Source organism: Ambystoma mexicanum, chromosome 2q, assembly GCF_040938575.1.
Source record: "Ambystoma mexicanum isolate Mex_15411 chromosome 2q, UKY_AmexF1_1, whole genome shotgun sequence".
NCBI classification, from domain to species: domain Eukaryota; kingdom Metazoa; phylum Chordata; class Amphibia; order Caudata; family Ambystomatidae; genus Ambystoma; species Ambystoma mexicanum.
In genome coordinates this window covers 1,082,078,305-1,082,101,775 of record NC_090924.1, presented here as the reverse complement: position 1 = coordinate 1,082,101,775, position 23,471 = coordinate 1,082,078,305, and the positions used below count along the sequence as shown (strand labels likewise).

General features: G+C 47.4%; 1 protein-coding gene across 3 annotated transcripts in view; it reads right to left on the bottom strand.

The window, feature by feature from the left end:
- The window catches only part of AKAP9 (A-kinase anchoring protein 9), a 2,953,299-nt gene that overhangs the window by 2,721,112 nt on the left and 208,716 nt on the right, over positions 1-23,471 (bottom strand). For all 3 annotated transcript variants that reach the window (XM_069648423.1, XM_069648424.1, XM_069648425.1), the window contains exon 2: positions 17,853-18,107. In XM_069648423.1, the coding sequence (XP_069504524.1) occupies positions 17,853-18,107 (255 nt within the window). The remainder of the gene's footprint in view (positions 1-17,852; positions 18,108-23,471) is intronic.

The following is a 23,471-nucleotide window of genomic DNA, read 5'->3' as shown; positions in this document are numbered from 1 at the left end:
TAGTCTTAACAGAGAATTCTCCCTAACATCTTCCCAGCCAATTCTCCCTAACATCTTCCCAGCCAATTCTCCTGACACTATTATCTACCTTCCTTCTGGGTCTATTTGTAGCTTATGGGAATTAAAGGGCAATGTGCGGTATACTAGTATCAACACCCCTCTGGACTCGGATGAATAGAAGGTAAAAAATCTCAGTTGCCCCAATCTGGGGGCAAAAGTCTCATTTAGTATGCCTGATGCGTGGGTTTCCTGTAGAATTAGTATGTTGGGCTAGTGGCGGTCGATGTATGCCAGTATCCTCCTGGCTTGAACATGGTTATTTATGCCCATCACATTCCATGAAAGCAGTCCTATTGATTCACCCATCCGTCATTCCACCATGTAGCCATAAATTTATTATGCTATATGAAACAAAGCCAACTTTTCTTGTGTAATCCTGCATCGTTCTGCCGCATAGCCAACATGCATTTAGTAACTTAAAACACTTCGCAACTCCCAGACCCCACCCCAAACATAGCCCCTTTTTTGCATCCCCCCCACACTCACCATCTGCCCCAGCCTGATGGTGTACCCCTTGCATAACTGTGGAGTATTCCTGGGGAGTTCTGTGAGCAGACCGCGCTACCTTCAGCATGCCCAGCGCTCATGTGCCCTGGTTTTCAAAGTTCAAACATTTGTGCTGTGTGCCTATGGTTCCTTATACTTCCACTCTGCAGACCTGTCTGTACGGGATCAGGATTTACAGTTCATCCTGCCTCACTGTCATGTATGTTCCCAATCTCTTGGCCGGGGCTTTAGTCATTTTTGCAATCCCTTGGCGGTAAGGGGATGGCCGTTTCCAGATATGCCATGGCTTCTGCCAGATTTCCTAAAAAGTGTTCTCATCCATTATGCTGTATCCTAAGTTTAGCCAGGAACATTAGAGCATATGGGATGCGCCTAGCTCTCAGCGCACTTTTCACTTGGTTGTATGACCTCCGTTGTGTCTGGACCCCAGTCGAGAAGTCCGGGTATATATGAACAGCAGCACTGGACTCTTAATGCATCGTTCCCTTATCTCTGGATAGTTTCAGAATAAGGTCCCTGTCCCTGTAATTGAGCAGTCGTGCAATGATGGTTCGTGCAGGGGCACAAGGTTTGGGGATAGGAGCAAGGGTACAGTGCGCTCGTTCGACCAGGAAGTTCTCTATAAATGGTTCCATCGGACCCTTACATGCCTTTTCTGGTATCCCCATAATGCGGATGTTGTTACGTTGCGATCTTGATTCGAGGTCCTCACATTTGCTGCGAGTCTTGACTTTTACATTTTCAATTCTGCAATATCGCTGTCATGTTTGCCCATTCTGTCCTCCACTGCTCCAATTCTGGTTTCAGCCTCGGTTATACGCCCACTCCCTTTTTCTACCTTGGCCTTCAGAGAGTTCATCGTCGCCACTATGTCTTCAACTTTACATTCACTGACATGAATTCGTTCTGCATTGCCAGCAACTGCTAGTCGTCTCGGGTTTCCATTGGTATTGTGCCAGTGCTCCTGCTAGCTCCCTGACCGGCCGGCGAGGTGGTGTTTACCGTGGTATTCGTGTAAGAGTCCATTGGGCCTTGTTTCTTGATGGCACCCTTTGTCATATCGTGTCCCTGTTCTCCCCCGCAGGTATAGTGGGGTGGTAACTGATGGCTGTCTGCTCCCCTCATATCTGTTACCCCCTTTCGTCTTGCCACCGGTGTTATAGCCGTGTAACATACGTATGAGCAGATTCTAGTCGCTACTCACTCTTGTCTAGCAACTTGTACCATGCTTCACTTCCCAGCCCGATGTCCAGTACTTGCCACGGGGTTCACTTAGAGATTTTTAATCTGTATGTTAAGGGGCAGAGCTTCTGCCGACAAGGAGTGACTGAGGGGCAATACGGCTGGTTGGCCTTAATATGCTTTTTTTGGTTCAGGCTCAGTGTAGCACGTGTTCCTGCACCCCAAGCGCTGCGTTTGGGTGTAGTCCTTGTTATTTTTAGTGCGGCACAGTAAAGGATCAGAGATGTGGGGTGCCGTACATGCTGTTTTACCTGCATGCCTGCGCCCTGGGGTACACCTTCTACTCCAATCCGTAATCCTGTGGGACGTGTCACTGTGCCCACACAAGTGTATGTCTAGTGCTGATTTACCATGGAGCCTCTAACTGCTCGGCTGTCCCCCCCTGCATTTGTGGACGTATTTTTGGCACAGGTACCCGAATTTGCATTGGTCTGTCTCAGAGATATTTAAATTTCTAGCTGAGTTCATTGCTTTTGCTAGGGCTGAGGCAGCCTTTCTCATACACTCCTCGCATGAGGTTTCTGTATATTACTTCCCTGGGTGGTGTTAGGTTTCCCCCAAATGGCTGCGCCTTGTGGGGCAGAGCTTGGTGCAGCTTCCTTATAATATTATTCTCACTCCCTGGCTGCGGGTTGTTGACCCCCCCCCCCAATAATTGCAAGGATTCACTGCCTTCACCAATCATTGTGCACTCGCCCGGGCGCAGCGTGCTCTTATCGGCTGTCTCAATGGCTATACTAACAGCTGCTCCTCCAGAGGGCGGGCTGCTGCCGCAGTCGTTGCTCCTACGCTCCGATCACAGTGCTGGGATATCTATGTCTGCTATCGGACGAGGGCCAGGGTGGATGTCTGGGTCAGGCTCTGAGCTGTGTCGTGCTCGGCGTGGTCTCCCCCGGCATCTCCACAGCAGCTTCACTCGGGTCGGTGCGATCTCTGCCTTGCAGCTGCATCCCACACAATTATTCCAATCGCTCCACGCAGCCTTTAGGCAACCCTCCCCTGTGACTGTTCTGTTGACTTGCCCTCCAACTGTGCTACAGCCACACAGGTGGCTCAGAGCAATAGAAGCGGCTAGCATGGAATAAAGAATCACAAGGTCTTAAGTGCCAATGAGACACAAGGCGCCAGGGGGGTGGCGCCGCGCATGTGGGAGTCTCAGCTGGGGTCGTCCTCCTATCCACTCCGCCTGACTCTCTGGCAGTGATTTTGGTGCTCATCATTCCATGAACTCCAATTCTTTTCTGTCACAGCATTCTCAGCACCTTCCGTAGCGCTGACACCCTCAGTGGGGGCACAACTCCATCCGCTGCTCACACACACCCCAAATGTTTTCCCCCTTCATTACCCGCTACCCTCCGCCCTTGGAGCCCAACCCCTCCGCCCCCACAGCCGCCACAATGAGAGGCATGACCAGTTGTCTGAGTGGGAGAAAAATTGCCACAGCAAACTTCATTACATACATAAAGTCAGGAGTTAGCTTCCAGGTGTTCCGTTTTATACTCAGGATTCTGTGCTGAGAGCAATGCAACTTGTCCGCCTCCGCCCCTTTAGGTTCTTGGGGGACCCGTCGCAGGAGCCCCGTCCCTCCCTAACAGTCCCTCTCTACCCTTTGGCCATTTCTTTCTTTTGCAATTTTTTTCTTTTCATTTTCTTTCCCCATCTCTATTTAAGTGTAATTTTCTTTTCATGTCTTAATTTTGTTTCATACTCCATTGCCCGCTTTGGGCTCCTTTATTTAAGGATGCGATTAGGTCCCCTTTTCCCCCTTCTCGTTTCCCTTAACCCCTGGATTCCCTCATCCCCTTTTCCCCTAGTTGGCTCTCTATTCCTAGCCAAATTAATTCTCTCCCCCAAAAGATCTTCCCCTTAGCCCGTCATGCCAGGGATCCCCCCCATTCCACCGAGAGATGTCCCATCCCTTCCGGCCCCTCCCTCCCCTTCGCACCCTCCTGTCCTCAAGAGCCCCCACCAGAGCTCCCTTCACCCCCGAGCAGCCCAACAGCTTTAATCTCCCCATCATCTTCCCCTGTCTTGCGCTCAAGTGGGGTCCTCCCCAACTATCCCCCCTACTCCTTTTGTCCCCTACCCACTGTATTCCAGGGGCCCCCCCTCCTAAGTGTTTCTTCAACTCTCCTAGAGCTGACAATTGCAAATGCCCCACTTCTCTTACCACCTTCCCTCACCAACCCCTAATCCCACATGAACCCCCTGCCCCCCAGTTTCCAACCAACTTGCCAAAGCCCTGTTTACTGTACAATCTTTCATTCCACCCCCCCCTTGCTGACTTCATAGTTGCTCTCCAATTCTTTGTTTCCAACATTGCACTTCCCATTTCCCCCACCCACTTTTGGAGTTGGAAGGTCTTCCAAGCCCCCTAACCCTCCCCTTTAACATGGGCCTCCCCTGAGTCTAATACTCCTGGGCACCTTTCATAATAAACTGATGGCTGTGCAGTTCTCCTTGTGGTATCCACCAGTACTTTCTAACGGGAACACCATGTAACATCCGTTGGTCTTGTCTGTCCGAAACTCATCACTGCGACCAGTGCCTCCGCCACGACTCACTGCAGGCAACCGGCGGCAACGAGTTACTCCCTCAGGCACCTGGTCGCCTTATGCTGCATGAACACCCTGCTATACTCCAAACCCTGTTCATCAACCCTCATTCATTCCATCCACACAGACACGGTGGCGTGATGATTCGTGATAGGGATCGCTGTCCCCGGCCGTCAACCGTGCGCGACGGCGTTCCTTGCAGGTTGCCGCTCCGCTGGTTCATACTCCCTTGCAGGAGGACCCACTGTCCATACAGCGGCGTGTCGGAAAAAAGTCTTCCCTTGACCCTGCGGTTCCTTTTCAGGAGGCCCCCCCCTCCGACAGGGGGGGTGCGTGTTAAGTCTCTCTCTGCCATTGTGATCGTTTCCAGGAGGGCCCTTGCTTGTAAGCCATGGCGTGACTTCATTACATTTATTTATTTATTTTATCTATTTCTTTATTCCTTAATTATTTCCTTTATGTATTTATTTAGTTTTTTTTCTTCTCCCCCATTTTCCATTTCCATAAGTTTCCCTGCACTACCCCTCCTCTTGTGCCCTAAATCCTCCGCCCTCCTCGTCCGGGTGTAATTACTAACCAGAGTAAATTTAGTTTATCTTCCCTTCAATACGTATTTACTTAGCTCTCCATTTTACATACTGCTTGTAATTTTTTTTTTTTTTTTTTAAACCTCTTCCTTCTTTAATAATCTTTGCTGGGAGGCCAACAATATTTGCTATATTCATCCCCCCCCCATGCGTTTGCTCTTCTCCTCGACCACTGTCCTTCCCAGCCCCCTGCCACTCTGCGGCTTCCAGCCCCTTCCCTGAAACCCCCCCTTGGCCCCACCTTGTTACGCTAGTCAGAGCACCCCTCCCCTGCAAGAGGGAGAGGGGGATCCAGCCTGCGCACCCTACCTTAACCAATTCAGTGCTAGCCTTGTCTGCTGTAACAAGCCTGCTTCCCGCCGTATCTGCTTTAGAGCGCCAATGTAGTGTTAGAACCCAGAAGTTTCTATGGTCAGGCCCAACAATTGCGCCTGTGTTGCTCCGTGTCATTTTGCTTCCAGGGCGGGCATGCTGCCCCTGAACTCATAATCCGGAAATGCTCTGTGATTGGATTTAAGCATGCAGGAAACCTCACTGCAGGACACCTGCCCCAACTCTCATATGGGTATTTGAAAGAGTGCCATAGGAGCATATCAGAGTGTCCATGTTGTAATGATAACTTCCACCGAAATTAAATTGTAAGGTTAGACTAGTATTGTGATAACATGTAGCCGCGAGGGAAAGTGGTGGGTGGGTGCCCTTGAAAGTGGAGCCGGGAATACTCAGTTAATGCACCTTGCCAAGACCAGGTGGGGGTGTTTACTTTGAGCAATGATAGCATTCATTGATAGTAAGTATTGCAAGAGCAGCCGAAGAACTTTGCTTCCTCCTTCAGTAACCTTGATTCCCTTTCCACCTTGTGATTCCCCCCTTAGGCTGGGTACATGGGGTAAGTGTTCCACTAATGCCAAGGTGTATTGTCCAGTTGGTTTATTCTGTGCTATGTATTGGGAGACACTGAGCAACTGGTACACCCCACCCGTGATCCTTCCGTGCTAGCGCTCGTCCTTTTGTATTGGTATTCCCAGAAAACCACTATTGGCACCCTCGTGTCCGAGCCTTGCCCATTCCCATGTGCGGCCTCTCTGCTCGAGACCACCTCATGATGGAACTGCTTGATTGTAAACTGTCTGTACCACCCCAACTACCATTGCAGCTAAACAAAGCTGGCAATAGTGTGTCCTCCCCTACAATATAGCTATGCTCCCCCTGATCTAACCCATCTCTGGACCAATTGGTATCTAGCTGCACTTAGGGGGTGGTGAGCCGTTGGTCACACGACTCAAAACCTCTCTGCGCCCCTGCCATATCCAGGATTGCTGGACTACCCAATTAGGAGCTATTTAAGGATAACTAGACTAGGGATATGCGCATGAGCCCATGTTGCCCAGTCGTATAACTGGGCAGGAAACCCCACTGATGCTATTTGTCCCCATGCCACTCACGTCGGGGGTGCCCGAAGCGATAGCCCGAAATGTGCTTCCCTTCGCTTGGAGAAGCCCTGCCACTTACTTGCACACCCCCAAGCGCCTTTCGAAACCTTTGAAGCAACCAGCACGGGGGATGATTACAAAACCCAGGCCTCCGACAGCCAAACTCACCAGGAACAAGCCTGCCCACTTCCCTTTCCACCTACACGAAATGTGGTAGCCCGTCTTTATTAATGCTAGCCAAATCCTTACCCCTCCATGCCAAAGCGCGCTACAAATGGAACAAATACAAAGAGTCCAATAAAGACCTTGCGGGACTACGGAAAACATCCGCTCGCTACACTGAGCGCTTGATCACGTACACACACACACAAAATATTACATAAACTACAATTTTGTATTTCCATTTTGATATTAGCACAGTTGTGTGTATGCTCAAACAGGAAGAACCACCCTGTATTTGCACTTTATTTTGATCAATGTCTTATACATAAAGGTGCTTGTGACGTGTAGTTGGCGGCTTACACCTGAGCATTTACGCCACAAACAATATAGCTATATATTGTATATCGCCATTTAGCCCAAAATTATTGAGAAAAATGCTTTTGGTCCATATCGCCCAGCCCTATCCCAACACCCTCCCCTTGACATCACTGGGCCTGTTACCTAAGCCTTCCAAGATGGTTTGTAATTTAGGTGTAAAGCTTTTGGAATCCCAGTCTATGTAGGCGCAGGTTAACTAAGTGTATGGTGCAGGCTTTGTTAAACTCAAACAGCTAAAGAAAGTCCTCCCGGTTATTTCAGATAAATTTCGGGAGTCTGGATTATTGTAATGCTGTTTACCTGGCACAGCCTGTCTTTCTTATGCAGCGCCTGCAGGTGCTACAAAACGCAGCAGTGCGGTTGATTACCCACTTGCCAGCCAGAGCAGGAGTAACGAAGGCTAGACAAGCTCGGGTACAGTTTAAGGCACTTTGCATTATGCACCGTGCACTAGGGGAAAATGAATGCTTAGCCATCCAGGAGAAACTGGTTACATATAGCCCGGTGCTTTCTTTGAGATCCTCAAATGCAGCACTCCTTCAGATACCCAAGTACAGGAAAAAACGTTTGGATGGCTGGCGCTTTTCTTTGGCTGGCCCCAGGCTTTGGAATTAGTTGCCCGAAAATTTAAGAAAAATTGAGGATTTCTTATCATTCAAAAAGCTTCTCTTTAGATAAAGCTCAGAGATGCTTACCTCCTTTAACACCTGGGTTTCGTTTACATCTATCCTGACTATCAGTTGTTTGAGCGCCATGATGCCTTGAGTGATAGAGCGCTATACAAATAAATGGATTGATTGATTGACCATGTGGAGCCTACCCTCTATATCTTTCTTTACCTGAACATCTTCAAGTGGAGGGTCTGGGGCTACCATGATACCCACTCACCTATTCTTGGTGGGGGCTGACTACCAGTACATACAGGTCATTCTCTCTCCTGACAATGTCTGCTCCTTACTCGTCTCGTAGTAGGTTTCCTGAATGAACATTACAGTCACTTAGTGTCTGGACAATTCTCTGAATAGGAGGGACCTTGTGGCTGTGGAGTTCAACCCTTTTACATTCAGTGAGCCTTGTCTAATTACCCTTCCCCTTGCGTTAGCCATTGGGTGGTCAGTGAACTTCACTTCTGCGCTCCATACTCCCCGCCCAGGAACTGTTTTGAGCGGGATTCACACCTTGTAACATTTGGCATTTCGCCCGATTCTGTCGTTGTACCCTGCCCTCCCCACAACAGTCCCCTCCTACCTCTAACTTACTAACCCTAACTGAAAACACAAACAGTGAAACAACCAGCCCCGTCTGGATAATGCTCGAGACCTTGAATATCCCAGGACACCATTTGTGGGCTCACTCCCCGCCAGCTCACTGATTCCCTCCACAATGATTGCTATGCATAGCCGCTCCCTCCCCTGTTAAAGAACCCCCCAGCCCTCTCATAGCTCCCATCAAAAATTGCATCAACAACAGTGCAGATCCAGTCCCATTCTACATACAAGTGCTCTCCCCCTGCCCCACGTCTCACCCTCCACATCCGTCGAGGAGAAAGCATTGTTCAAGTCTCAAAATAGCCATCTTTCTATGTTATTGGGGACGTGGGGACTGTGGGCCTGTCTTTTTGAGTTCCCTGCAGCTTCTTCCAGGCGCTCCCTCTGGTGAATGCCCTAAGAAACAGGTCTTTCTTCTCCTTTTGGACAGCATGTCTTTCAAGGACCCCCCTTCCTGCAACTGTTACGACAGCGGTGGTATTTCCTCTAGGTCTACCATCCTGTAGCCAGTCCCCTCATACCCAAAGAACAGCCAGAAGGGGAATTTCCACCTGTATCTGCATCCTTTCTCTATTAGCCAAGTGGTCAGGGGTCTAAATTGGCGACTGTGTTGCAGCGTAGCGACCGACAAGTCCTGGTATATTCGAACTTCAGAACCGTCCCACGCAATGGCCCCTTCTCTTCATGCCCTGTTCAATATGTCCACTTTGTCACTGAAATAGTGGCACTTTCCCACCACCGACCTAGGTTTCCCAGTTAGGCCCCCACCTCTGTGTAGACGGTCGAACAAGATAGGCTTTTCCATGCAATCTTTATATAGAATCTGCAGTATCTGCTTGCCTTTCTCCTACTATTCCTCCACAGTCTCTTTATGAGGAACCCCCCAAAGAGGTGCATGTTAGTGCGCCATTCCCGATTTTCCAGGCCCTCCTTCTTCATTCTAACCTATATCCCAGAGCGATCTAAACACCTTTAATCTAACGTCCAAAGAGAGTTCAAGCACTTCCACAGACATATCGTTGCACTACAACGCCTCTACTCTTTCCTCCACCTTCTCGTCCCTGCTCACCTCAGATTTTGATGCCTGAATGTCAGTCCTCAGGACCCTCACCTTCTGTAGGATATTTAAGATGTGGGATGTAGGCCATCTCAGCTGCCGGTGCAGGTGTCTTGGTACTGGGGTCTCGCCGGTCCGCCATGCCCTTGTGTATTGGGGTGGGGCGCACCACCTTCACCGTAGTATTGTACATGGGCTTGCTTTGCATCACCTCTCTGCCCCTCATTGGCACCCCTGCACACCCACCAGCTAAGCAATGGGCCCTTCCTGGCCTCCTCTTACGCAGCAAGGCGTGTATGTTTTGTGTCCACAATCCAGGCTAGTGCTTGATGGCAGCCCTCAATCTCAGCGTGAGGCCTTTGCCTTACTTCAGACTACTGCTGTTTCTCCCTGTGGCAACCCTCCTTACCAGGGCCTGACCTGGGCTTCCTTCCCCAATCCCCAGCTCCCTGCTCACCAGCGCAATGTCTGGGAGGATCACTGCCTCCATTGCAGCCTCAGCCCTGCACGCGGTTCAGTGTTGTGAACGGCACAGCAGTGTTCCTGTTTTGGCACCACCCGGGGCCACCAACACCGAGCCCCCCTCTCCAGCCCAACCGGAGTGCTTGCCTGCGTCTTGTTGGTTCAGGGCTCACCGCGGGCAGCCTCCCACACTTCCAGGTGGCTCTGCGCCTCAACTCCTCCTGCAGTGTGCAGAAGGGAGGGGGTCACTGGACGTTGCATGTTCCTTTGGCCAGCGGGTGCAGGGGGTGTCTGCACCGTTCAGGCTCCGCAGGGCAAAGGCTTCCATGTTGCCCACGCCCCCTGGTGATCTCATTTGGAAAGTATATTTTAAATCTATATCACAATAATATACATATGACCAAATCTTACGTTAAATCAGTGTGGGACAAGAGTGAAGAAAATATTTTTTGTTGAGCAGAATAAAAACGCTAATCATTGACAGCAGTAGATATTAAATGTGGTAGCAGATACACGCCTAGCAGAAAATTCAATTCACTGGGAATGTCTCCCAAAAAGGACATTTTCTACAGATGTGCTATGTTTTTAGAATACCACATATGGATTTGTTCACTGCCCAACAACGCAATGGTGCCAACATATTGCTGAAGACAAAGAAACCATGCTATGATCATCACGTGCCCCAAGCTGCTTCTTGATAGTACAAGAAATGGAGGTACAGCATACGAAGTCCAGGCAAAAATGAAGAGCGAGGAATCACAGGTCATTCCGGTGGTGCCCTAGTGGCCCAGAAGGGCATGGTTCCCGGGTTATGCTTGCGCTCTCCTTCTAGCATTAAGAACTCACCAATCAGGTTCATTGCAGAATTTGAGAAGGTCTCTTCAACTAGTAGGCTTACATGCACCAATGACATTTCAGCAATGGTGTCTGTCAAAGGCATTCTCTCTCTTGTGCTGCAAGCCACCTAACATAGAGGACTGCCTATTGGAAGGCTTTTAAAATGGTCTAGCTGTGTCTAGTTAAAAGTTTAGTGGCCAGCTGCTATAAAACCATTTAGGAGGCTGTAGACAGCCTTCATATGTTGTAGGAGTTGATTCCCAGGCTAATGATGCAGGTTCATTCTGTTGAACATGCTCGTCAGAGGTTGATACACCTGTTGGATTTGCATCTTGTATTAAATGGGCCTACATTCATGCTAATAGAAGACATAGTTGTGCATTGGCTGCCTTGAAAGAAACATTTTAGTCATAGTGCGAGCTATTGGGCAATTAGGAACCCTAATGTCATTGTGCGTTCCTGTAGACATGGATATCGAGACCTGGTCTGCAGTTCCTTGCCAAGATCTGTTGCAGGTTTTCCTTGAATCAAGAGGTGGTTTCACTAGCTCACTGTCATGATCAATTTTCAGAGGAGGAGGAGGAGCAGCAGCAAAGGCTAAATCTACTTGAAGTGAAAAGGGAAGTCTTAGCTGGGACAAAGACTTTTTGTAGGTGTGATCATTTGAATCTTTTAGAAGAGTATACATGTTTTGAAATTCTATCACAAGACCGGAGGCGAGCATTATGCTTATCTTCTTTAATTACTGCTAACCACAGCTTTTTTAATCTTTCTTTGTTTTCATGTATAACACTTTTTTCTTTTTTTTTTTTATAACTCATATAAACAGAGAAAAGAAAAAATGAAAACATCGTTTTAACATGACAAAACCACATTTCCCATGAGGCTTCTCTGCCTGGTAGTCCCACAGCCTCTCTTTCACTGTCCAATCCGGCAATCCTTCCTGCTATAAGTCCCCGTTTCCCTGGGTCCCTTCCTCTTCTTTTTTGCTGCAGCCACAGATAAGTGACGTTTATTATGGATAGTGCTTGATTATACTATCTTTGTCTGTTGAAACGTTTCAAGAATGGACTTACTTATTCTTAAATGTGCGCGTGTGTGACTAACGTGGCATAGCGTTCGCGCAAGCTTTATATGCGCTGACCTCGCGAGTAGCATATTGTATTTCAGAGCGGCCGCCTGCCGAGCCTGCGAGTGATCTGACACTCGCTTTAGGGCTCAGGCAGCCAGCCGCACGGCAATGCGTTCAATGTTGATGGAGCTCGCGTAATATGCGGAGTAAACACAACGACCTTAGAGACAAGGTGGAGCGCACGCATGCGCATCTACTTACAATCTCCTCAGTGGAACTTTTCTCACACAGAGAAAACGTACGGCCAGTCCTTCGACCCTTATTTCATTCCCAGGAGCGTGAATTTCGCTATTTTCTTAGCGGTTCGCCATAGCACAGCAGAGTTATCCCAGATTTAAAAGATTTACCAAAAAAAAAAAAAGATAATAATAATAATACATTATTTCAGTTGCCATTTTAGAGGAGCTACGTCTTTAACCCACTAGTTTTCCTCTGTACGGCACATCCAATTACCATGGCATACAGCATGGGAAATGAGGCTTGGAGTGAAGGAGGACTGGACCAGGAAGTAGAATGCATGGAGGAGGATATAGACCTTTCCCAAAGCTTCAAGAGTGCTAGGCGACTCATTAGTTCAAGCCGTAGCACTAGGAGTTAAGCCTCTACAAGACAGGCTATTAGTCCTGGAAGAGATGCTGGGCAGAAAAGCTGGCACGCTTGATGATCCTGGAGAAGGAACCTCCACACAAAATCCTCTGCAAAAAGGTGAGAAGTGGAAGAAAGTGGCCCGGAAGAGGAAACCCTCTTCTACTCCCTCTGGCGAAAGTACCGGGAAACATAAATACCTAGAGGTGGCTGATGCATTCAACAGGCTTAAAAGTGCCTTCCTTACGAAGACAGCCCTGCCCAACCTCATACCCCCCCACCCCAGGGGCGAAAAATATAGGGGATGCCTATTCATCATCCTCGGAGCACTCAGATCAAGAACAGCCAGAGGAGGATGTTCAAAGCATAAGCAAATTAAGCGTGGTCTCGCAAAAGAGTGCAGGCGAGCCTAAAGCCAGCAGTGTGGAGGCCCTTCTGGATGATGAGGACATATCAGACATGTTCGACCCGGACACCATAAGGCACCCCAGATCGACAGACTGGACGCCTTCTCCAAGAGTAGCCCTTTACATGACTCAAAAAATGAGGAAGCCTATGTTCAGACTCAAAGCTGAGTGTCCGAGGCCAGAGCTGACTGGGAAAGTTGCAGATACACCCGAACTCGACGCAAAGATGCTAACCTTCATTACGAAGGCAGGGAAAGACACCAGGAAAGGTATGGATAGGGCATGGAAAACATGCCAAGACAAGCTGCTAGACATAGCCGGCCCTATAGCAAAGATAATGGACCTGGCCGAAAGGGCCAGAGATACAGGGGAGCCAGTCGACCCATCCATCCTAGCAAACTGGGCACAGAGAGCAGTCTGCATGCTAGGCAATGCAAACTGCGCTATATCTTCGGAACGACGCAGATCAGCCCTATTGAAAATCGATAACAAACTTGGGGACTTAGCGTCCTATGAAGCCGGGGAAAGCACCCAAGGTCTCCTGTTCGGTGATACATTTGTTAAGGAGATGAACAGGTTCGTCGGTACATATACGGCGCTGGAAAAGGGCAGGCCTCCATCAGGAAGGTGTTTCCGGGGAGAGTTTTTTCAGGGGCCGGTCGATATAGAGGCCGCTCGACCGGCCGCTTCACTAACAGATGAGCGCAAGGCCCCAGAGCCCAATATTGGGAGACCCGACAACAAGACGCCTTCTTCCCAAACAGAGGTCGAGGCTCGCGGGGACGTCGGGGACACAGATATTACCGACACCAGAGCAACAATACAGGTGAGAGAACGCGCAGCGACCTATCCTCCTGTGGGGGGCAGGACAATGCTCTATTTGCACAACTGGCGCGAGTTATCGTCAGATGCGTGGGTCCTTCAGACCGTACAAGGCTTTATGCTAGAGTTCACAGATCATCCAGTGCAGAATCGGCCTCCTCACAGAATTCAAATGACGCAAACAGAAGAATCTCTATTAGGAGCAGAGATACAAGCTTTAGCGCAGAAAAACGCGATAGAGAGAGCGACAGAGAGCGCCCATTCCTTCCTGAGCAATATTTTTCTAGTACATCGCAAGGACAAAATTCGTCCAGTGATCAATCTGAAGGAGCTCAACAGCTGGTTAGTATACAAACTCTTCAAGATGGAAGGGATCCATCTACTAGGAGACTTGCTCAGGAAGGGAGATTGGCTAGCGTGCCTGGACCTGAAAGACGCATATCTCACCGTGCCCATAGCAGCGCCTTTCCAACACTTCCTAAGATTCAGATGGAGAAGCGAGCTCTGGCAATTCATATGCCTGCCGTTCGGTCTAGCATCCGCACCATGGGCGTTCACCAAGCTCATGAGGCCCATTGCGACAGCACTTTGAGAACAAGGATGTCGGATGATTGTCTACTTAGACGACATCCTTTTCATGGCCGAAGACAAAGACCGCTTACAAAAGCAGGTCCACTGGGCAATAGAGCTGATCTCCAATCTGGGATTCCTGGTGAACAGAGACAAATCGGAGCTAGCGCCAACCAGGCAACTAGAATTCTTAGGCTTCACCATAGATACAAAGAAAGCTACATTGGAGTTGCCAACTCAGAAAATGAAGGCTATCAAGAAAGATCGGAGGACAGCGCTCAAGAAGCCGCTGATCTCTCTTCGTTACCTAGCCAGGATAGTAGGGCTTTTGGCAGCATCCATACAAGAAGTATTTCCCGGCCCATTACATTATCAAGCTCTTCAGAGGCTGAAGATCAAATACCTAAGGAAAGGCTGGAGATACCATCGACTAGTGCCCTTAGACGAAGAAAGCAAGTCCAAGCTCATCTGGTGGCTCCACATTATGGAAGCCTGGAACGGCCGTGCCATTTTTGGCGACGTACCAGAGTTGGTTATAGAGTCAGACGCCAGCAGGTCCGGCTGGGGGGCGCGATGTGGCGAAATAGAGACAGGAGGAAGATGGTCAAAAGAAGAATTAGAACTTCATATCAATTGTCTAGAGTTGCTAGCGGGCTCTTTCGCAGTGAAAGCATTTACCAGGGACAAAGCGCACTGCAGCATACTTCTCAGGATGGACAATATATCTGCAGTAAGATATATCAACAAACTGGGAAGTACCAGGTCCAAGATGTTAGCGGAATGAGCGAAAGATTTCTGGCACGACTGCCTACAGATACAGATCACAGTGAAGGCAGAGTATCTCCCAGGGGCCCTGAATTCAGTGGCGGACTGGAACTCCCGACACCTAGTAGATTACAGCGACTGGAGACTACACAGGGACATATTTGAGAGATTGGAAGCAAAATGGGGTCCCCTGCACATAGACCTGTTCGCCTCGAGACTGAACACTCAACAGGCGAACTACTTCAGCTGGAGGCTAGACCCGGAAGCCCAAGGCACCGACGCATTCATGCATCATTGTGGAGCACTACGCTTTTCCCCCCTTCGCGATGCTGGCGAAAGTACTAGCAAAAGTGCGCAGAGACAAGGCTCAAATAGTGATAGTGACGCCAGAGTGGAAGTCGCAAGCCTGGTTTCCAGTTCTGATGGAACTTTTTACAGATTTTCCACAGAAGATTGCATACAGACCAGACTTGCTGGTCGATCCAGCAGGAGTTCCTCATCCTCTGATAGAGGATCAATCCTTGTCACCGATAGCGTGCAGAATTTCAGGCATAGATGGCGATTGCCAGGCCTTTCAGAAGATGCTACAAGACTTATCAATCTATCATGGGCCCCATCTACGATCAGGAGCTATAATTCCGCATGGCAAGCCTGGGACCTATGGTGCAGGAGGAGGAGTATATCTCCCATTTCAGCACCTGTAGTGCAAGTAGTGAATTTCCTAGCCAGCCTCCCTTCGGCAGGCAGAGCTTTCAGGACCGTAGGGGTATATAGGTCAGCAATCTCCGCGGGGCACAAGTTAGTGGACGGGGCACCAATAGGGGAACACCCTGCGGTGTCCCAATTGCTGAAAGGTGTGAAGATGAGCAAACCTCCCGACCCAAGTACTCATCACTGTGGGATGTCCAAAAAATCATACATCTGTTCGAGCAATGGCCTAGTAACAACTTTCTGTCAGAAAAGTCACTTTCAGCCAAATTAGCTACACTCCTTTGCTTAGTGTCTTGTAGAAGGGTTTCAGACGTTAAAGCACTCGAGATAGACAGGAAGATGTATTACCCAGAAGGGATAGCCTTTACCATAGCGCAGCGTACAAAGACCAATTCTAAAGTGATCTCATACCCATATTGGCCGAATAACGAGAAATTGTGTGTAGCAAATTGCATAAAGTGTTATAAAGCAGCGACAGCAGCGGTTAGGCCACAAGGAGTGAAACAATTGCTTATAGCGCGTATAAAACCATACAAAGCAGTCACATCAGCTACTATAGCTAGATGGGTGAAGGAAATAATGGAATTGGCAGGTATAGACACGTCTAAATTTGGGGCTCATTCTACCAGGGGAGCAATGGCTTCACGGGCTTTTGCAGTAGGAGTTCCGCTGCAAGAGATCATGAAAGCAGCAGACTGGTCGAGCGACTCAGTCTTTAAGACTTTTTATTTCAAACCAGTATCCAATATAGCAGCTGCTGTGGTAGAAAGCTTTGAACAAGCATAATGCTCGCCTCCGGTCTGGTCATAGAATAAAGATTGCCCATGCGGCTAGCGCAGGAAGTCTTGATTCTATTAAAGACACGGAGGCGAGCATTATCCCACCCTATGGAATACAGCGATGGGTGTTATGTTATGATCTGTAATGGTTTCAAAGTGGTTTACGTAAAGACTTAGTTATGATATGTGACGAACTGTATTCCCCTTCCCTAACATGCACATTTCTCTTTTTGCGTAGGAGAGGATCAAAAGAATAACAGATTAGTGTATCGAGGGCAGCAGACCTGCGGATTTAGAGCACAGCAAAGCTATCGAGGATAGAAAAGACAATTTCTGTTTGGAGTTACGATAATTCAGTTGGATTTTAGACTTTGTTCAGTTAATCGGTGCGCTGCAAAAGAAGAGGAAGGGACCCAGGGAAACAGGGACTTATAGCAGGAAGGATTGCCGGATTGGACAGTGAAAGAGAGGCTGTGGGACTACCAGGCAGAGAAGCCTCATGTGAAATGTAGTTTTGTCATGTTAAAACAATGATGTTTTCATTTTTTCTTTTCTCTGTTTATACGAGTTATAAAAAAAAAAAAAAAAGTTATACATGAAAAAAAAGAAAGATTTAAAAAGCTGTGGTTAGCAGTAATTAAAGAAGATAAGCATAATGCTCGCCTCCGTGTCTTTAATAGAATCAAGACTTCCTGCGCTAGCCGCATGGGCAATCTTTATAGTCTGTACCAACGATGTGTTGATGGATTGGGGCAGTCATTTCCAGACCTTACAATTTGGCTAAAGTTCTGCTGCGTCAAGGTCAATTCATAAGAGATGTGGCAGCGTTTTCGACTCGGGCAGCAGTACCCCCGAATGACCTTTGCCAGGCAGCTCCATGGGCTATAGCATGCAGACTGAAGGGGATACGTGGAAAGATCAGCAATGTTAAGTTCAGGTAACGCACACCGAGCAAGTTCGGTTTCATGTACACAAACATTATGACACATTCATTGTTGAGTGACATGTGCCATATAGAGGAGCCTGTCTTGAATCTAGTATATCTTACTAAATGTGGTTACAGTGACAATGAATTCAAGTTGGGGGAATGCCTGGATTACCTATATTAATTCATTTTACTACACCACTCCTCCCTTGTGATTGTACTGGGCCTGGCCCTTCACATTCGTCCCGATGAATGGGATGGAACAAAAGGATTAGCTTTGGGATTGCAGGTAGGGTTAGAGTTTGTTTTCTTGAATATTGCCTTTCAGGAGGTAGGCGATGAATCATAAATATGAGTAAAGTGGCAGTGGAGGAGAGATTTAGCAATAGGTTTTATCATAAGCAGTCTAGACAGTATTTTGTGTTTTCCAAGATGCATTCATTGTATTATATACTAATAGTATTATGAACACATTGATCAATTTATAATTAGTATGCTATAAAAAACATTGTCAAATGAAAACAAAAAATGTAAGCAATGATACTTATAATATTAATACAATTCCATTTAAATCTGCTGCATTTTGTCTTACTAAATCCAAAACTTACTTCAATGGTATAGGTCTGGTCATGCTTGATGGTGTCCCCGGTGCACAAGGTTCTCAAGATAGTATATTCTGTGGTGGCAGTTGCCCCTCGTTGAGTAGTGTGTGTGTTTGATTCATCACTGTGGGACTGGCTAATATCTGGTCCATCTTCTGAAAGTTCAGAGTCTTTAGAGCTGTTTGTTTTTTTCTTTTTTTTCTGTTTCCGAGGTATATTCTGACCATCCACTTGGGCTTTTCGCTGCCTGAACTGTGCAAGCTAAACAAACAAATATAAATATGTTAGAACTCTAGACTTCCTTACCTTTGCAGACAGTTGTATTTTAAGATCATCAATTGTTAGGTAAGAATTAGTGCAGTCCCAACTGGTGTGGGACTACACAAGACTTATCGCTTGGTATTAGGTAACCAACCTTTTAATGTAGGCCTGGACACACAAGTTGGTAGTGTGACTGAGCAGCCAGGCTTATCTTAAGAGGGGTAATGTGAGCTGTAGAGCTGTACAATGAAATCAGAAGATACATGTATCCAAGTAAACACTTACACACTTACAGTTATAGTATACATATTTATCTATATATACACAAAGGTATTTACAACATTCTTTAAAAAGCAGCAATTTAAAAATAACATTAATCCCAAGTTAGGATTCAATTCCAAAAGTAATCAATAAAGCAGGTGAGTAATTCTTTCATATGTTGTACATTTTCCAGCACGAATGGGGACATCATATGAGGTCAGTAATAACACTTATCTTATTTTCTATCACCTTTGCAGCATTGAGTTATAAGGGAGAGAAAGGTTAGGTTAGATCAGAACATACTGGTATTCTATAAAAACAGTTAGATTCTCCCAAAAGGATGCAGGCAGTCTTTTATCCCAGCAATAATAGTGTTCAATAATAAAACCTGCAAGGGGACACGCATTGCCAAAGCCAATAGGTTCACAAGGGGGCTTTTAGGGAGCCAGGACAGCAAAAGTCAATGGGCCAGTTCAAAGTTCTGATGCTCTCTTCTTAGAAAATGTTCTAAAGAACATATTAAGTAGTTCAAATAGAAAATCACAGCAACTCAAGAGGAGTCACCTTCAAGAAGCACAAGCTGAAAGGCCAGTGCAAGTGAGTTGAGGTCAACTCAGAATAGGGTAAAATAGCACTCGCCAAGGTAGGAAGCACTACAAATGGCAAAAGGTTGATGTGCTGCAAGCCCCACAGTGCCTGTGAACTGAAGAATTAGTTCCAGCTGGATGCCTTCTGGTTGCAGTGCAGCAGACCCTTGTTCCTGGTCCTTGGTCGTGGTGACGAAAGGGAGGATGTCTGGCAGGCTCCTGCGGCCGCTCTCGAGGGAGGGACTCGGCAGCAATGGATTCTCCTTGATACAGCGGCTCTTTGTGGTTTCAGCACCCTTTTCTCAGCGCCAAAGAAGAATGAAGAGCTCCAGTTAGAAGTTCCTCTGTCCTGGACTCTGGTGAGGGGACTCTGGGCAACAATTTCCTGCTTCTGTAGGGTCCTCTGGATGCCCGGGAAGTTTTGGCTGGATTCGCACTTCGGAATACAATGCACTCACAGATGGTCAGGGGTCACCTGGTATTGGAATTCTGCAGCCTTGGAAAGTCACAGCAAGTCGGGGGTTGCGCTAAAATAGAGTTTGTCTTGAGGCTAGTTGGTCCCACCACCCTAAGCGAGGAAGTCGCCCTGTACAGGCCTTCCCAGTCAAAACAGAAATGGGCTCAGCACAGCTGCAGGGCTTCACCGGGCACTACGCAGTCCAGAAGGGTGCTGCTGGCGTCTCTTCACATTTTCTTCGTTGGATGTTGTTCTCCAGTGGTCGACTCTGCCTCTAGTCCCAAAAACCTTGCCTTTTAAGCAAGTTCCAATTCATTTACAGCCCTAGGCTGTCAATCACCCAGCAGGGTGGCTGTCCTCCTGGACAGCCAGCCGGCCAATCAGAACTGGTTTCATTCAGGCACACCTAGAGACAAAGGACAGTGCAGTTTTAGGACTCTCCCTCATTTCCTGCCTTTCCAGACACACTGGAGCCTGGGCAGGCTTCAAGGCTGAAGCCTGCAAAAGGCAAAACACACAAAGGACTAAAACCGGACTGAAACAAAGTAAAAGCCCAGAAGAAACTAACTGACAAGAAATGGCGAAAAAAGACGGCAGGGCCATTTTGGGAAAATGGTCACCCTTGGGTGCTGCACTGCAGCTGAAGATTCAGCCTGCAGATACATGTCACAAGAAGGTAGTAAAAAAGAAACCACTGTCACCAGCCATTCAAGTGAGTTAGTGTAACAGAATGTTACATGAGGAATGGGTTAAAGGAATTCTATGTTACCCCCAGCACTCACCATAGGGGGTGTGTGCTGGACCCCACACAGGAAAAGGTAAGTAAGACAGGGGTCATCTTACTATTCTTGGGAACAGTAGTTCACCCAAGGAAATGTGGTTAAACATTAAGAGACGTCCAAGCGACTTCTCAGTGGCACTGCACAAAAGGTGCTATCTGTCACAATGCAAAAGCAAATGCCTATGGATTTTACCAAACTCCATTAAACATTAAGAAACACAAACATCCCAGTCAGAAAAAAACACATGAGTGTGAGGAAAAGGTCCCACTCATTCAGGAGTAAACATTCCTGAGTCCAGCAATAGAGCCGAGAGTCTCGAAGGCTAAAGGGAATTGGCACAGAAATGAAAATTCTCCCTAACATCAATAAAATGGGTTTTTGTCGCTGCATCATAGTCACCCCAACCAAAGGGCACACCAATGTAACAACACAGTATTATGCAATTATGAAATATAGAAGACTATGAAATAAGATGAAAATAATAAACAAGGAAAAACAATCTTTATGTTATGCTAAAGTGAGGGATACGTACTGCATAGCTGATATCTGATTGAAAGGAAACAAACTGACCACACCTCTTGTGAAGAGATGCCCAGTTAAGCTATACACATTTCCAAATCATAGTGACCGAACAGAATGGATTACAGCACAGGCAGACGAAGCAGGTCACGTTGTGTAGGGTTATAGGTTTTAAGCGAGACATATACTCTGCATTTAACTTGTCCAAATTAGGGCTAGCTGAAAATGGCAAACAAGTTTAAATGGAAGGTCTGTGCACTGGGTGCTACTCTACTTTAGACACACTAGGTTTAGAGAACAAGGCCAATATTTATAGGTTCTGAGCCAAGAATTTGTGGGATTAATCTTTGCAGTTGGCCGTTATTCCTTGACCCCCCGCACCTCCACTGTTCGGTTAAGATGTCCATCTTTGTCGACTGAGCCATAGATGCAGAGCACAATTCTCCAAGGATCTCTCCCACAGAATCATTAAGAGCTGATTTTATTGCGACCATGGTGATCTCATTAATTTCCAGTTCTTTAGTGATCACTAGGAGGGGCAAGTTCTGGCGATTTCTTATCTTCCAATGGGTTACCTTTATCAGAGGTACTTCTTATTCTCTGAGGTGACTTCATGGAGGCGTCCTTTGGTCTTAGATAGTTTTCCCACGTCACTGATATTGTGTTAAGTTCATAAGGGGACTCTGCCAGGATACGTTTTTCTCATTTCTAGCATCTCTTCGTCAAAGAGATCGATAGAGTTTAAGGCAGACTCTTTTTTGTCACCAGGATTTGACAGTCTGTCCTGGTCCTCCTTTGAATGGACCCCCAAACCAGCTTCGACCGAATCCACAGAGCTCACTGGGAAAGATGTCCAATGGCGTTTTTCATTGTTGTCATCCGTAAGGTGTAATTTAAGTTTGATGAAAGTAGGTCTCGGATGATCTGATTTTGTGGGGTAGATTCTCCAATTTCGAGCCTGGAGGGGAGCGGCACACCTGGGAGCCCCAAGCTCATCGTGAGTTGGTTGTCTCTAGGATCAACGCTATGGGGGGGGGGATAAAAATACCAGCCACCTGACTTATAGCGTTTGAAGATGCATTTCTCCACAGGGTTAGTGTTTTGACTACGGGCGTGGATATTGTTTCGAATAGAGGAAATGGAGCTCGTTGCCTGGGGCGCGCTTCAAAGGTTGTAGGTTTTCTTCATTTATTTTTTCCCCTTTAATTGCGGTTTACCACAGAGTCACTTTTCTGGCCCCAGGACATGGAAATGCCCCAAGTTCTTCTTAAGGCTGGAGTGTAACAGTTCTTTCCACCTGCAGAAACTAACATCTGCTCTCGGGTCAAAGGCTATGAGCCCGCAGTCCCCGATTTATATGCTGACGATTAACGGAGCACTTTGCCAGAGATACCGAAAGCCCTGATCAGTTTTGGGTATCTGAGGCTTGGGAAAACAGAGCTCCAATGTCGAACACAATATGTTGATTCTACCCAACTCATTGATTTTCAAGGGGTCCTCCCGCCCCGCAGAATCTCCAACAAAGAAACTGGAGGGAAGCGTGACGCCGCAGCTTCGATTTCAAGCCGAGACCGGTAGATGAAATCTGCTATGGGTGAATTGGGATGGCCAGGGACCGCAATGTCACTGTGCAACAAAAGTCACAGTTTGGCGTTATGCCCTATTAAGTGTATGAAACAAGTGATTTTCAAGAAACTTCTGGCACTGCTTCTTCAGCAAGGGTAACAACACGGGTGACAGTAAGCATACGTTCACTAACACTCAAATGAATCCACTTAGATGTTACCTTCAATTGAATGACAGTCCATAACTCTTCACCAAGTCCATCCGTGCACGTACTGCAGCACCACTCAGCTGCTCCACTCCGCGGCAAAAATGAGTCTTTGTAGACACGGTGCAAAAACACTGTGCAGGGGCTCCTCCCCAAAAAAAGGAAACACAATAGACAGACTCTCCTGAACTTGCACTGACTGCAGCACCACTCAGCTACTCCACACAAAAATTTGTCTTTGTAGACACGGTGCAAAAACGCTGTGCAGGTGCTCCTCCTCCAAAAAAAGGAAACACAATAGACAGACTCTCCTGAACTTGCACTGACTGCAGCACCACTCAGCTGCTCCACTCCACTCACTGAACCATTAAGATCACTGAAATAGCTGTCTGTGATAATAGTAGGGAGAGGTGTAAAGTGGTATCAGAGACGCGGCAGGACGTTCATCTTAGCTGAGGTCATACGGCTGTACCAAGAGAGGATAAATGAGTCCCACCACTTGACACCTGACTTTACGTTACACAGTTTACAGCAGCGGGTAAAAGTTAGCTTGCATTAGGGACGATAGGCCCCTGGTAAGGTGGACACCCAAGTATTTAATGCTCTTTTCCACCCGCATTCCCTTTAATCTAGCTCGTGAACCACGTTTAGAAGTTGCATCCCTTATTATCATTACACATGATTTGTCAATATTTATTTTCGGGCCCGAGAGGTGACCACTGCTTGAGATGAGCTACAACATTCGGAAAGGGATAAAGGGACATTAGTTGGGTAACCTAAAATGTCATCAGCGAAGAGGGACAACCTTAAGTCTACCTCTCCACATTTGATCCCTGTAATTACCCGTTTTGACTGAATGGCTATGGCCAAGGGCTACATTGTAAGTGCATACAACAGCGATGACAGAGGACATCCCCTGCGTTGTCCCTCTGAACAATCTGAACGAATCAGTCAATGCGCCATTTACTTGCATCCTTGCAATAGGGG